At 40.4% G+C, this 14,770-nt stretch overlaps 1 protein-coding gene across 2 annotated transcripts in view; it reads left to right on the forward strand.

The window, feature by feature from the left end:
• The window catches only part of CD96 (CD96 molecule), a 91,918-nt gene extending 78,671 nt beyond the window's left edge, over window positions 1-13,247 (forward strand). For both annotated transcript variants that reach the window (XM_087439577.1, XM_087439576.1), the window contains 4 exons: window positions 4,470-4,535; window positions 5,320-5,409; window positions 8,944-9,067; window positions 11,024-13,247. In XM_087439577.1, coding sequence (XP_087295703.1) covers window positions 4,470-4,535; window positions 5,320-5,409; window positions 8,944-9,067; window positions 11,024-11,132 — 389 coding nt within the window. In that variant the 3' untranslated portion in view covers window positions 11,133-13,247. The remainder of the gene's footprint in view (window positions 1-4,469; window positions 4,536-5,319; window positions 5,410-8,943; window positions 9,068-11,023) is intronic.
• Window positions 13,248-14,770: the final 1,523 nt, after the last annotated feature.

A 14,770-nucleotide genomic window follows, 5' to 3' on the forward strand; every position in this document is an offset into this window, starting at 1 on the left:
ACCTTGCCAGGGAGAGTATTCTTGGCTGTAGCTTTTTTCCTTTTAACACTTTAAATATATTGTGCCATTCTCTTCTAGCCTGTAAGGTTTCTGGTGAGAAGTCAGCTGATAGCATTATGGGGTTTCCTTTGTATGTAACTTGGCCTTTCTCTTGTGGCTTTTAGGATTCTCTCTTTATCTTTAATTCTGGATGTTTTAATTTTGATGTGTCATGGTGTGGGCCTCTTCAGATTTGTCTTTTTGATGCTTTCTGTGCTTCTGGTACCTGGGTGTCTATTTCCTTCCTTAAGTTAGGAAAGTTTTCAGCTATTATTGCTTCAAATAGATTCTCTGCCCCTTTCTCTCTCTATCCTCCTTCTGCGACACCTATAGGACGGATGTTAGTGCACTTGATGTTGTCCCAGAGGTCCCTTAGACTGTCCTCAGTCTTTTTAATTCTCTTTTCTTTTATCTGTTCAGCTTGGGTGATTTCCTCTAGTCTTTTGTCCAGCTTGCTGATCCGTTCTTCTGTGTCCTCTACTCTGCTTTTGAGTCCCTTGAATGAATTTGTCATTTCCAGTATTGTATTCTTCATTTATGATTGGTCCTTTTTTATATTTTCCATTTCTTTGTTGAGGTTCTCACTGAGCTCATCCATTCTTCTCCCAAGATCAGTGAGCATCCTTATGACTTTTTGTTTGAACTCTTTGTCAGGTAGATTGCTCATTTCAGTTTCATTTAGTTCTTTTTATGGGGTTTTGTCCTGTTCCCTTACTTGGAATGTATTCCTTTGCCTCCTCATTTTGCCTCTTTCTATGTGCTTGTATCTATGTATTAAGGAGGTCAGCTACATCTCCCAATCTTGGAGAAGTGGCCTTATGTAAGATACCTTATGAGGCCCAGCAATGTGCTTCCATCTCGTCACCAGTTCCAAATGTTCTGGGAGCGACCCCTGTGTGGGCTACATGTGCCATTTTGTCGTGGCAGGGTTGCTCTTGCTGTAAATGCCCAGGGAGACTGAGCTGTCCCCCTGGCCAACTGGTTGTAATGCTCTGCTGTGTGTGGCTGTTATGGACCCTTTAGTCTCTTTATTGGGTGTGGAGAGCTCCAGCACAGTTGGCTGCATGGTCTAATAGAGTATTCCTGCTGCAGTTTCTCTGTTAAGTGAGTAGGTCCCCAGTGTTGCTGGTTGTTAGGCTCAGGGGCTTACAATTGCTGTAGGCCTCCAACCTATACCTCTTGTCAGCTCTCTCAGGATTGCAGCTGAGTGGGGCTGGCCCCAGACAGGGGAGCACCTAATTGTTTCAGGCTTTGGAAGGTGGGGCCGATATCCTATGTGGCTGTTTGAGAAGCACAAGTCTTCTGCAGCTGACAAGCCCCACTCCCCCAGGGCTACACACACCATCGTCGACACATTCCTGCCCCATGCCTGTGCCCTGCCCCCCTGAAGTGGACCCAGTCACCCCACAGCATAGGCCCCACACATTCCACCAATGCCCAACACACTCCACCCGCTCCTCATGTATGCCCTGCCCTGCAGAGGTGGACCCACTTGCCCAGCTGCAGAGAATCCAGCCACCTAGCCTATGCAGGCCCACAAGTTGCCTGAGGGCTTGTTGTTGGGTGGGGCCAGTCCCTAGGGCGGGCTGCTTGCCCTGGATGAGCCGGATTAAATCAGCGCTCTAGTGGGTGGGGCAGATCCTGGGCAGAAAAACCATGGGAAGAACTCCAATGGCATCTGCCAGTGACTGTGTCAGCACTCTTGCACCAGGTCACAACAATGGCTGCTGCCAATGTCTCAGTCCCTGGAGAGGTCTCGCCTCTCTCCAAGATGCAACCAGGGCCCATCAGATGAATCTCTTTTCACCAAAGGACTGTGCACCTTTCTTTTTGGTGATTTTAGGTTGCTTTCTGAAATGGGTGAATTTGTACATGGGCCCATTAAAAGCTGGCTTTTTTCTTTCCTTATGTCTGATAGTTTTTCTGGGGTTATTTCCTGTTGTTAGTAGTCAACAAAGGCAGATATTATGACACTTGTCTCGGTGGTGCTGGGTCCAAAAAATGCTTATAGTGGCAACAATCCCCAGCTCAGGTTCCCCATTCCTCCAGGAAAGGCTGCATACCTTTGGGTTACTCTCTGGCAGCCAGGAAGCACTGTGGCTTGCGAAGGTGGAATTTTTCTCTCCAGAAGGGAGTTTCTGCCTCTTCCACCTCAGTCAGGACTGTTGCATGTTGCAGGGGTTCCTCTTATCCAGTTTTTGATTCTCTCTCAGGAGTAATTTTTCCAAGAGTAGTTGTAGATCTGTTGTGTCTGTGGGAGGAGGTGAGTTCAGAGTCTGCCTACACTGCCATCTTCACACCAATCACTGTAGTTTAATTTTATCACAGATTTTTTGGGGAGTTTTTTTACACTTGAAAAATTCCTACTTTTCAAGTGTAAAAAGAAGTATTATGAAATGGTCAAATAATTTGCATGATTTAAGTATTGCCATTTTTATAATTTGGATTGATCATACTGATGGTATCACCATCTCCTGAAATTGTGTTATGTTTAGTTATTTTGTTTGGGGACAATGAAAATTGACCAGAAAAGACAGGCTCTCTGTATTCGGTGAAAAAACTGTTGATGTCCACATGTAACTGATCATTACAAAATATTCTGTATTGACTTGCTGATAATAAACATGAAATAGAAAATCGTTCTCAAAAAAAAATACCCACCTCTACTTGTTCAACCATTTATATTTTAGCATAAATTAATTTATCATATCCTTTCTTTCAAGCAGATTTTGAAGAGATAAGAAATAAAGGCATCAAGCCCTAAAAGAAGGAAGGACACACCATACTGGGCAAAAAAAATTGTAAAGTTATCCAGAACAAACTGCCTTCTTCATAATTTTACCTAAAGCCAGGGCCGGTCTCAATTTCTTTTAATTAGTTCTTGCTCTTTGTCAACGAAATTCCTGGCTTAATAGCTTAACCATTAAAAGTGGGCATTAGGGCCGGCCCCGTGTCTTAGCGGTTAAGTGTGCATGCTCTGCTACTGGAGGCCCGGGTTCGGATCCCGGGCATGCACCGACGCACCACTTCTCCGGTCATGCTGAGGCTACGTCCCACATACAGCAACTAGAAGGATGTACAACTATGACATACAACTATCTACTGGAGCTTTGGGGAAAAAGAGGAGGAGGAATGGCAATAGATGTTAACTCAGAGCCAGTCTTCCTCAGCAAAAAAAAAAAAAAAGTGGGCATTAAAAAAAATGCTCAGTCCATCATCATCTATAGACCATGGTAATCAGTCTTTAACAAACAAATAGTCATGATACTTATGTAGGATTAGAGGTTTATATTGACAGTAAGAACATCTCCCTGATCTTGTCAAAGTCAAAATGGCTGTGTACAAAACCACCCTTACCTCTGAGGTGACCCCAGGTGGAGCTATGATAGACTGTCCTGTGAGCAATCCCTAGAAAGCATTGACTTACATCTCGTCTGAAGGGCCTAAGAACATTCCTTTGTCTGCAGCTGTAACTGTAGTTGGCATCTAGGGGGAAACCAAGAAAGGGGAGAGCTAGCTAAGGGTTTTTTTAATGTTTGTTTTGTTTTATTTTGGCTTTGCTTGTTTGTTTTGGTCCTGACACACAAGAAAACACTTAACTGGGAAAATCATGTATTTTTATGTTTTAAATAAACGATCGTAATGTCTCTCTACTGATTGCGGCCATGTACTGCTATAGCAATTCTACTTTACGTCACGTTATAGGCCTGTTATCAAATATAGGTATGTGGAGACTGCCAAGAAGTGAATCTTTCTTGCCAGAGATGGGAACTAACCAAAATGAGTTGATAGATCTATTTCAAAAGCCATATGTGCTGCCTGAGTTTGCTGCTATCTACTCAAAGGGAAGGTTTGCCACTGAATCATCAAAAGGAGTCACCCAGCAGCTAACAAGACCTGTGACCATAGAGGTCTAATAATTCACTGTTGACCCAGTTTGGTTTTCACTTTCTAACAAGAATGTCAGCTTACCTACAAGTACAATTTTGTTTCCTTGTGCATGTTCTACTAAAGTCTTCAAAGTCCTATTGCACCTTTCCTTGGCTAAAGGCCGCCGTAATGCACCTGGGCTTTCATTCTCTCCCATTCTTTGTAGCTCATCTATGGGATGGACATGAGAATAGTCACAACACATTCTCTGTGGCTGGAAGAACCTCTCCTAGTGTTTTGTTTCCATTCCTTCTTCCTGCTTCTAAGTGGTTATGATCAAAACCTTCCCTATTAGAGACATCTGGACCACAAGCATTCCCTCAACTCCCACTTTATTCTGGGACATTCTAATGGATGCTGCAGAATAGTTCAATGATCTTGCTTCAAGTATTCATTAATACCCTTTTTACATAATTATTAGATTAAATTAAAGGTCAAGAAGAGACAAAAAAATAACTACTCTTGTATAGATTGACTCTTCCAATATCTTCTTCCTTTAGCAGCTTCCTGGATGCCCAGTGAAATGTACACTTCATCCCCCTTAGGGGAAGGCTCAACACTTCATGGTGAGTACTTTGGGGAGACATAGCACTGGGGAAGGTAACGGTCTGCTTTTGGGGGGCAGAAGTGGAAAAGCAAGAACTGATAAGAAGCCAATCTCAAATAGGTGTTTCAAAGTGTATCTTGATGATGAAAATGACAATGAATGGAACCGAAACTCTTCCCAGTCAGTCAAAGAAGATAGTCAGAGACCAAGTCTTAGATTTTTCTCTATTTTATTTCAAAATTAAATCTACATAATAGCATTTTTTGATGAATTAAACCCATTAAAATGCATTTTAAGTTTTAATTTTCCATTGGAAAATGGAATGATTAGTCAACATGGACTTGTCTACTCGAATGTTGCAAAGGAATTTTTATTGACCTTATCAAACACATTAGAGTGGGAAGAATCAGTATTTTGATTTACTGGACCTCTGATACCCTGGGAGAATAGGGATAGGCCTCATCTTTCCATGACTGCAACGTAAGACATTTTCCCCAAACCGCTTAAATTTCTCATGGAGATTCTTTAGCAGATATTGTTTTGTTGTGTGTGCTATACAGTTTCGCTTTTGTTCTTTAAACCAATAGGAATTTTCACTCCTTTGGTAACTGTTAGATCCTAGGATCCTAGCCTTGCAGTAAATTGGTCCTTAGTAAACTTTACACATAATATTTTAGGAGCATTTAGGCCATTCAAATTGAGTTCTTCCTAATAGCAAGTGAAATCCATTCATGATTTTACACCACTTCCTCAGGTTGAGATAGCTATTCGGATCAGTTCAGATATCCCCCTTATATCCCTAGGTGATGTCGTCATCAGCTCAACCAGAGCATTTTCAGAAGTTCCCCAAACTGCCAATGTGTCTACTAAAAATAATGACATCCATATCACTGGTGAGTCATTTACTGTTTTGGAGGGGAAGGGGAATTTTATGTTTTATTCATTCAACAAATATTTGTTAAGTACATAGCATTTGCCAGGCACTGTGCCAGTTGTTGGGTATACAGTGAAAACACTGGCCTCCTGAAGATTATAATCTATTAGAGATGATACATAGTAAATAAGTAATCATACAATTTAATTTATTTGTGACAAATGCTATGATACAGTATAAGGTGTTGTCAAAGTCTAACAGAAAGATCTGATTTTAACTGGGGAACAGAAAAGGACTCTCTGAGGATATAAGTAAATTAAAATCTGAAAAGTGAATAAGAATTAACCAGGAAAAAAGTAGTGAGAAGCATTTCAGTCCTGTGAAAATATAGTCTGAGGCAAGAAAGAGATTGTTGGAACAAAGAGTATTCCTATAATTCAACTAATAAAATGTTGTCAATTCTAAATGTAATCCCTTGTTTTATATCATAAGAGGTCAAGGGATTCAATAAAGTTAGGGCCCTCCCAATGCAGGTCTTGATTGTAAATTCAGAGGCATAATCAACTCTTTGTCTTCAGGGGGTGTTTACTTGACTGGTGAACTCTCCACTGGTACTCAGCTTATTTCATATTGAAGGTCAAACAGTCCTCAGACCACAGGAGCATCATCCTGCACACAACATGGCAATAGAGCTGCAAACTGAGGTCCTACCAATATCTTTAAGATATTAGTGCCTTAAAGAACTAAACTTCAAGTTTAGAGATGGGACAAGATTGGAGCTCTACTTCTCCAGTGAGACATTCCTGAAGTCAATGATCTCATTTCCTATATTTAGTTGGGAGAATATTTGTAAGCAATGATGTAAGACCCATTTAAAACCTTTTGTTCTTTCATTTCTCTAAAACTTTGGAGGTAAAATGTTATATCCCACCATATTTTCAGTGTAGAGCCTAGTAAATTTTGACTTAACTAAAACAGAACTTTGTGTAGTCCTGAATTGACTATCTGGATGATTGTTTCTTTTATAATCATGATACTCCAGTGGTTTGAACTGCTATGAAGTCTCTAGGCACCTGTACATAAACAATATGCCACATGGTTATGTATTATAGGACTATGTGAGCTTCTGGGGTACCCTCAGTGTCTTTTTTTAACAGAGCTGAGGTAGAGTGAGCATTAGGAAGATCTCAAATCCTGGCATATATGTCATAAAAGGAAAAACCTTCAGCAGTGATAAGAAAAACCTTCAGCAGTGATAACCAGTGTTAACATGACAACATCATGTGGCCGCAGTCCAACCTATGTAAAACATAGAACAGATTTGGTTGCTGATATTTTAAATCCAGTTTTTTGGCCTATATGAAAAGCAGTGTAATAAATCTGAGGCAATACAAGAAACTAAAAACCTAGTCTCCACCTACAAACGATTTATAATATAGTTGAAACAATGAAAGAAAATCAATCCAGATAATTCTGATACAAAAATGCACTTTTTGCCCAAATGATCTATGTAAATCTAAAGAGCTGAAGGCCTATGTATAATAGGAATTTAATTAGAATGTTAGAACTAACAAAAGCGTGGAAACAATTTGGCCATCTACCATTAAGAGACCAATTAAATAACTATGGTAGATCCATACACTGGGGAACTATCCAGTCGTTTAATCAAATGATGTAAATCTCTATGCATCTATGTCTATGGGAAGTATTCCAGGAACGTTTTTTTGTTGTTTTTTTTAATTTTTTGTGAGGAAGATCTGCCCTGTGAGGGGCATACCATAAGTGAGGGGCTGCATCTCAGAGAAAAGAGATTTGGAGGAAAGGGGCAGAGGCTACAAACAGAGCCAGGTGTTATCCTGACTGTTCATCAATTTCTACTGCAAGCGTTGCTTCTTTTTTTTTTTTTTTTTTTGTGAGGGAGATCAGCCCTGAGCTAACATCCATGCCAATCCTCCTCTTTTTGCTGAGGAAGACCGGCTCTGAGCTAACATCTATTGCCAATCCTCCTCCGTTTTTTTTTTTTCCCCAAAGCCCTAGTAGATAGTTGTATGCCATAGTTGCACATCCTTCTAGTTGCTGTATGTGGGATGTGGCCTCAGTATGACCGGAGAAGCGGTGCGTTGGTGAGCGCCCAGGATCTAAACCCGGGCCACCAGTAGCGGAGTGCGCGCACTTAACCGCTAAGCCACGGGGCCGGCCCCGAGGAACGTTTGTTAAGAGAAAGAAGCCAGGGACAGAACAGTATGTATAGTATGCCCCCATTTGTAATAAAAGGGATATATATTCATGGTGCCTATATTTGTTTATATATGTACAGATAATTTCTGGTAGGACACATAATTAACTGTCAAAAGTTATTGACTCTAATGTGAGCAACTGGTGCCTGAGGTAGTAAGGAAGCTTCCTTTTCATTGTAGTTTTATATTGCTATACTATTTGAATTTTTAACATGATTGTAAAATATTTTTTAAAACGAAAAACATAAAGTAATTATGTAATTATAAACATTCCCTTTCATCCCCTGCCAGGTAGAACCAGGCAATCTTATTTCCTAAGAGAGTTAATTTTCTTAATTCTTCCTGTGTCTTAGAGAAGAAGTAAAACAGTCCAAAATATGATATTTATATTTCCTCTGGTCTAAAACCCACAAAATTTGAAAATCTTTGATTCATACCATTTGACTTGGTGTTAAACTGCTAGAAGCATAATGAACGAGTTGATATGGGCATTGTCAACACAGACAAGAAAAATCAGTCCACTGATCACCCACCAATATAATTGTAGACAGCCCTTTTCTTTCAACTTCCTCCCTTTGCAGGCCATAGAAAGGGCAAAACCAACTGGTTTCAATTTTACTTGTTTTGTCCCTTCTCTCCTTTTTGTTGCTGAAATGGATAGGGGAAGAAAGAATGAAAAAGAGGGAAAGCAATAGAAAAGGTACTCTGGATATCATTCCTTGAGTGATACTGAGATGAGAAATCTTGGCTGATAGTCTCTTGGGCACTACAACTCCATACGTGTTAGCCAGGCCTGCTTGGCTTTGGACTTTCAGGGCTGTGGGTGTTATAATGCTTTTTACTCTTTCTTCCTCATCTTGACATATTAATATTCCATAAAGCATTTGGTGGCTCCTTAAAGAATAAGAAAATCCATAGCTAGATCACTATTTTACATATAAGTTTTCTTTACTGGAGTAAATTTGGAAAACAAATTTATAGCTTATCATTTTCATTTATTCATTCTTACAAATAACATTACATTGGACACCATATACCAGGAATTGTCCAGAGCCTTGGGAAAATGAAAGAAAAAAAAGATCAGTTCTGGAACATTCTAACAAGAAAGACATTTATATATGAAAATAATTACATAAATGCAAAAACAGGAATAAGGACAAGGCAGAGATATGATCCTAGAGTCTGATTGTTGTCAAGGAACACCCCATGACCCTTGGAGAAAACCTGGTTTAGGTAGGAGAAATAGTTCAATTAATCCTGTTTTCCAATTGCCAAAGTTTGGCATTAAAGTTTGTCTCTCTTTATGCCATTTTCAGGAATTGTGGTTAACAAGCCCAAAGATGGGATGTCCTGGCCAGTGATTATAGCAGTTCTGCTTGCTTCCTGCATGGTAGTGTTTGGTCTTGGAGTGAGAAAATGGTGTCAATACCAAAAAGAAATGTGAGTATAATACTAAGATATGTAGGAAGAGATCATTTCAGTACAAAATATTTACTCATCATTTGAAATATTTTTCCTGTATATGGAGTTCCTCTCCTATTTAACTGAGGAAATCAGGCTCACAGAAGCTCAGATAGGCTATGTAGCTTTCCCAGCACCACTCAGTGGGGATTAGACGCACAACTCCTGACCTGGTATCCCCCTCTGCCTGTTGAGGCTGTAACGCTCATCAGATGGAACAAGTCAGGGGGCGTGAAATGAGAACTGAGCCTCACCTCACTTCAAAACTGAAACTGATTTTTCTTTTAATCGTCATTATTTTTTCGTTTTCATGCATCTCTGAACTACCTGGGCCCAGCTGGGCCTAGAGGCTCAAGTGTGAAATTGAGTGAGAAAGGTAATTTTAAGAAATTTCCAGCTGCTTTTGAGCATAATGGGCTTTTACTGCCTTTTTCCTTTTTCCCCAAGGGGAAAAGAAAGTAAGCGGTGGGTTACCCTTTTTTATCTTACGGAAATATTTTCCGAAATTCTTTCTCCTCCACTGAGCAATCTGAAATGGCATGGAACGTTAAGCCTCACTTTTCTGTCTTGGCTATTTTGGATCAGTCCCGATTAGGCCATGATCAGAGGAGACCTGCAGCTGATCTTCCACATGTCTAACAGTGCTATCTAAGATACCATTGACCATTGTGCGATATCTTCTTCTACTCTCCTTAGAGTATCCTTGAAGACTCTATAACCATGTGCAGGGAGTGTTTCATGGTGCATAAAACACTAAACCAGTAGTCAGAAATTCTGGATTCTTGTGCCAGGGCTACAATTTGGCCACCATATTAATCTTGAGAAATTTACAATTTCGCTGAAGAAAGGGAAGTTCAAATTTCTTAGAATTTTATCTACCTTTGGATATATATTAAGTCGCCATTAAAGCATCAGAAAACCAGGTAATAGGCATTAGAGATTTTTATATTAAAATGAGAAAATGGGAATCTGAAAATCTGAATTAATTTTTTTATTGTTCTATATTCAAATTTCTGTGTTATACAGAGATAGGAAACTCTCCCTCTCTCTCTATCTCTATCTCTATCACTATCTGCAGATATTAAGGTGTTATGGATTGATAGACAAGGGGTAGAGGTGCTTGAGTCATGGGCACAAATCTGCTCACAGATTTATCTGTTTCCTGATATCAAGAGAGCTGGAGCATTTGTACAGCTAAATCCCTCACTCACCTGTATGCTTGATGCCTTTCAAACAAAGAGATGAGTTGTGCTAACAAAGAACAGTACTTTATACAAAGATGACTTTAAGGATGTTCACTGATTCAAACAGCAGGGATTCTGGCATTACCCATGCAGTACCAATCAACTCAGGGATTCAGGAGAGCTGTACTTCCCATCTCAACCATTCCTCACAGTGCACAATGAGTGTGTGGGTGAAGGCTGGGAGTAAGGTTAGCAAAGGGACTATTTCGAAAGCTTCAGTCTTTAGTCCAATAATTTTAAAATTTTGTCTCTGGAGGAATGTTTTAACTCACATAAGAGAAACACTTCTATTAGGAGGCAGTCGCTGTGGACAGTATAGGTTCTGGTTACAAGACTTGAATTGCTGGTCTGGTTCTCTTGAGCAAGTTGCTTAAAATCTCTGAGCCTCAGTTTTATCTGTAAAATGGTGACAGTAATATCCAATTCCTAGATACAAATTAAATAATGTTATGATAAAAATGCTTTGCTAACTATAAAATACCTTATAAATATTAATTAGTGATATTATCACAATGTCCAAATGGCTGGTAGTACTAACAAGCAGAAGATTATGCCAGGAAAAAATTGAGAGAACTAGTGGGGCATGTCTCTTTCTCTTTCTCTGTTTCCTACTTTAAAAAAATATTTTGTATATATCTTTCAATCACCCTCTCACATTCTTAGCATTGAAAGAGCAATGCTTTGTTCCTAGCATGGAAAGACCCCCACCTTTCAAGCCACCGCCACCTCCCATCAAGTACATTTGCATTCAAGAGTCCATTGGAAGTGATCTGCCTTGTCATGAGATGGATACACTCTAGTCCTTTGCGACTTTGCCATACAGCAAGACTCTGCTAGAATCCTATTGAGAAGGTAGCTATCGTACTGTATTAATATAATCGCCCTCTAGCCAAGTCTCTACTGCAGCAGAAATGAGTGTCAGAATTGAATGACCTGTATTCCCAGCAACTCGCCCTCTTTCATCAGCATATGCTTGAAATTTAAACAAGAGTGGGCGGATGTGTCATGCTCACACCCAGTGCAATCTGTAGGGATTTTCTTGCTTATGTAAGAAGTACAAATTAGGCTGCTGTCATTAAAAAAATACTTGCAGTGTTTTTATTTTTCATTTTAATTCTCTGATTGAGGTGATGACAATGATTTCAAGCACATGTCCACGCCAGATCCTCTTCTCTTTGGGCATCTGCCAACGTTCTAAACTATTTGCCAAAATTATGATAATCTCTGAGGTTTATTGCCTTCCCTAGGAAAATTACAAGAAGATGAAAATGCAAAAGTCCTAGCAAGAGTTCCAAATAATGGGAAAATGCAATTAGTCTTCCAACTGAAATTCTGTTGTTTGTTTTCACCGGAGGAAAACAGAATACCTTGCACAAGAACCCTGGTTCCAATCCTCCTTCACCCTTCCTCCCATGTTCACCCAGGCTCTTCCCCCACGGGATGAGGAGGGATCAGAGGTGACTAGCTAACAACCAAGTAGCCTAGTAGGTACAACTCTGCGCTGGCCTCTAAAGTTATATGAGCTAAGAGTAGTTTCATTCTCAGCTTTACCTTTGTGCACACGTATGTGTGTGTGCATGAGTGTGCACATGTGCATGCGTGCATCAAACTATTACCAAGCTGTTATATAAGCAAACAGGCAGCCTCACCCCAATCAAACTCATTTAATTCCCATTATTCTCTTTTTCACCTGGGGACTTTCCTGTTCATTCAGTCTGCCTATTTTGAAACAGATAAAAGAGCCTCAAATCAGACTAGTGTTGATGAATTAATCCTGCTCCTACCAATATTTTACAAACCAGTTCAAACAGAGCATGTAGGTGATGGAGAAGAAACCTAGTCAGCCAGCCCTGCTCTGTATTCAGCAAAGCCCTGCTCTGTTTTCAGCAATAGTTCATAAGTGAATAAATTACTGATACCCCTTGTGGCCTCAGCCTCCCCACACCCCTGCCTTAAAAAGGAAGAACAGATGTTGCTGACAGATATGATAGGCAAATTCTGTGTGCACTTTAGTCTCAAAAGGAACCTTTAGTTCATTTGCACTGTGCTTATTCCTGACTACACATGAGAATAACTTGGAGAGTTTTTTTTAAACACTCTGGCTGTCCCACTCTAAGCCAATTAAATCAGAATCTCTGTGGAGTGAGGCCCAGGCATAAGCTCTCCGCAATGATTCAAGTGTTCCACCAAAGTTGAGAACTGCTGAATCAGTGGGAGTCCCTTCTTATTGATCAGAATCTTGGCACCAAAGTGCTTAACTCTTGTGGTGCCCAGCCTCCAAGATGGCCCCCATGATTCTTGCCTTCTGCTATTCACACCCTTATATAGTCCCCTCCAACACTACATACAGCTGACTTGTGTAACTGGCCAGGACTAGGGTAAAGCAAGTGAGGCACCGAGGGTGTAAAATTTAAGCAGATATTCACACTCAGCATCATGCATTTGCATAATCTTGAGAGTGAATACCAGTCCCAGGCCTGGTATAACCAATAAGATACTGCAGAAATGACCTGAGTGTGACTTCCAAGGCTAGGTCATAAAATACATTGTAGCTTCTGCCTTGATCTCTCTTTGGTCATTCGCTTTGGAGGGAAGCCAGTTGCCATGCTGTGAGGACACTCAGTCAAGACTATTGAGAGCTCATCCTGTCCAGGAACTGAGGCATCAGTTAGCCAGCCATGTGAGTGAGCCATCGTGAAGCATATCCTCCAGCCTCCAATCAAGTCTTCAGATAACTGCAACCTCAGTTGATCTTTACACTGGGACCTCATGAAAGCCAGAACCACCCAGCTAAGCCTCTTCTGAAATCCTGACCCACAGACACTGTGTGAGATAAGAAATACTTATTGTTTCACACCGCTGAGTTGGGGTATAATTTGTTACATAGTAATAGATAACTAGTACAGCTCAATAAATGGGAAAATGAACTAATGTTTGCCTGCCTTAATTACCCTCAATTCCTCATTAGTTCTTAAGAAATAAGACTAACTTCATATATATACAACTGTTGCTTCATGTCCTTTTAATTTAATACAACTTAATCATCAATAATTTATATAAAAATCACTGTGGCTTTATTTTATTGTTTCTTTAGGAGATGTGAATATAAGCTGAGGTTTTGGGATAACAAGTGGCAGATTTAGAGGATGTTTAGATCGTTTCAGTAAAAGGATGGACAGTTTTACAGTACAGCATAAGTCATGTAATTTTTTTTTAAATTTTTATTTATTTATTTATTTTTTTGTGAGGAAGATCAGCCCTGAGCTAACATCCATGCTAATCCTCCTCTTTTTGCTGAGGAAGACCGGCTCTGAGCTAACATCTATTGCCAATCATTCTCCTTTTTTCCCCCAAAGCCCCAGTAGATAGTTGTATGTCATAGCTGCACATCCTTCTAGTTGCTGTATGTGGGACACGGCCTCAGCATGGCCAGAGAAGCGGTGCGTCGGTGCACGCCCGGGATCCGAACCCGGGCCGCCAGCAGAGGAGTGCACGCACTTAACCGCTAAGCCACCAGGCCGGCCCCAGTCATGTAATTTTTTAATCTGTCATGTGACCCCGTGTTCTTGTATTAATTCCTCTTTGAAGTACCCTCTTTTGGTTGTATAAATAAGTTCTGGTCAGCATTTGCAAATTCATCTCCAACTTGGATAAAATGAGCTTATCCGTGGAGGGATCTCATTCAGTAGTTCAGAGGAATTTTTCAAGACCTGCAAAATAGAGGGGCTCTAGATGCTTTTCAGGAAGTGCCCTGATCTTGACCTCCTCCATTTAATTCAAATGACCACCTGCATCGTGAGCACCCCTTGACTTTGGGTTTGGCCGTGTGATTTGTGTTGGACAATGGAATACCATAGGCGTGACTAACCCAAGGCTTGAAAGGTGCTTGTATGATTGGACTCACTCTCTTGTTGTCTGCCATTACCATAAAAAGAACATTTTCAGGATGGCTGTTAGCTCTGAGAAGAAGATGGGAGACTCATGGAGCGGAGCAGAACCACCCAAGCCAGGCCCAATCTAGATCAGCCAGCCTCCAGTCTACTTCAAAGCTGCATAAATTAAATATTGTTGTATGCCACTGAAATTGTGTGATTGTTACACAGCGTTATTGCAGCAGTAGTTAACCTATATACGTAAGTCCAGAGATAGGTATATTTTAGCTTGTATGCAAATGCCTAGGGTAACAGATGAAATGTCTTTCCTTTGATTCAGCATAAGTTTTGTTTTAACTGAAAAACATATGGATGCCTTGACCAATTAATTTTGCATTGTAGGTCTTTAAAATCATAAAACGTTTGACCAGGATAGGCATTAGAGGTCATATTACAAATAAGAAGCTAGAGGCTCTGTGAAATCGACTTGCCCAAGGTCACATAATTAGAAGTGGTAGAGCCAAAATGATGACCCAGATCTCTGATTTCCAGTTCAGAGTGTGATC

The sequence above is a fragment of the Ceratotherium simum genome, chromosome 15, assembly GCF_057802395.1.
Source record: "Ceratotherium simum simum isolate JZ-2026a chromosome 15, ASM5780239v1, whole genome shotgun sequence".
Classification (NCBI taxonomy): Eukaryota; Metazoa; Chordata; class Mammalia; order Perissodactyla; family Rhinocerotidae; genus Ceratotherium; species Ceratotherium simum.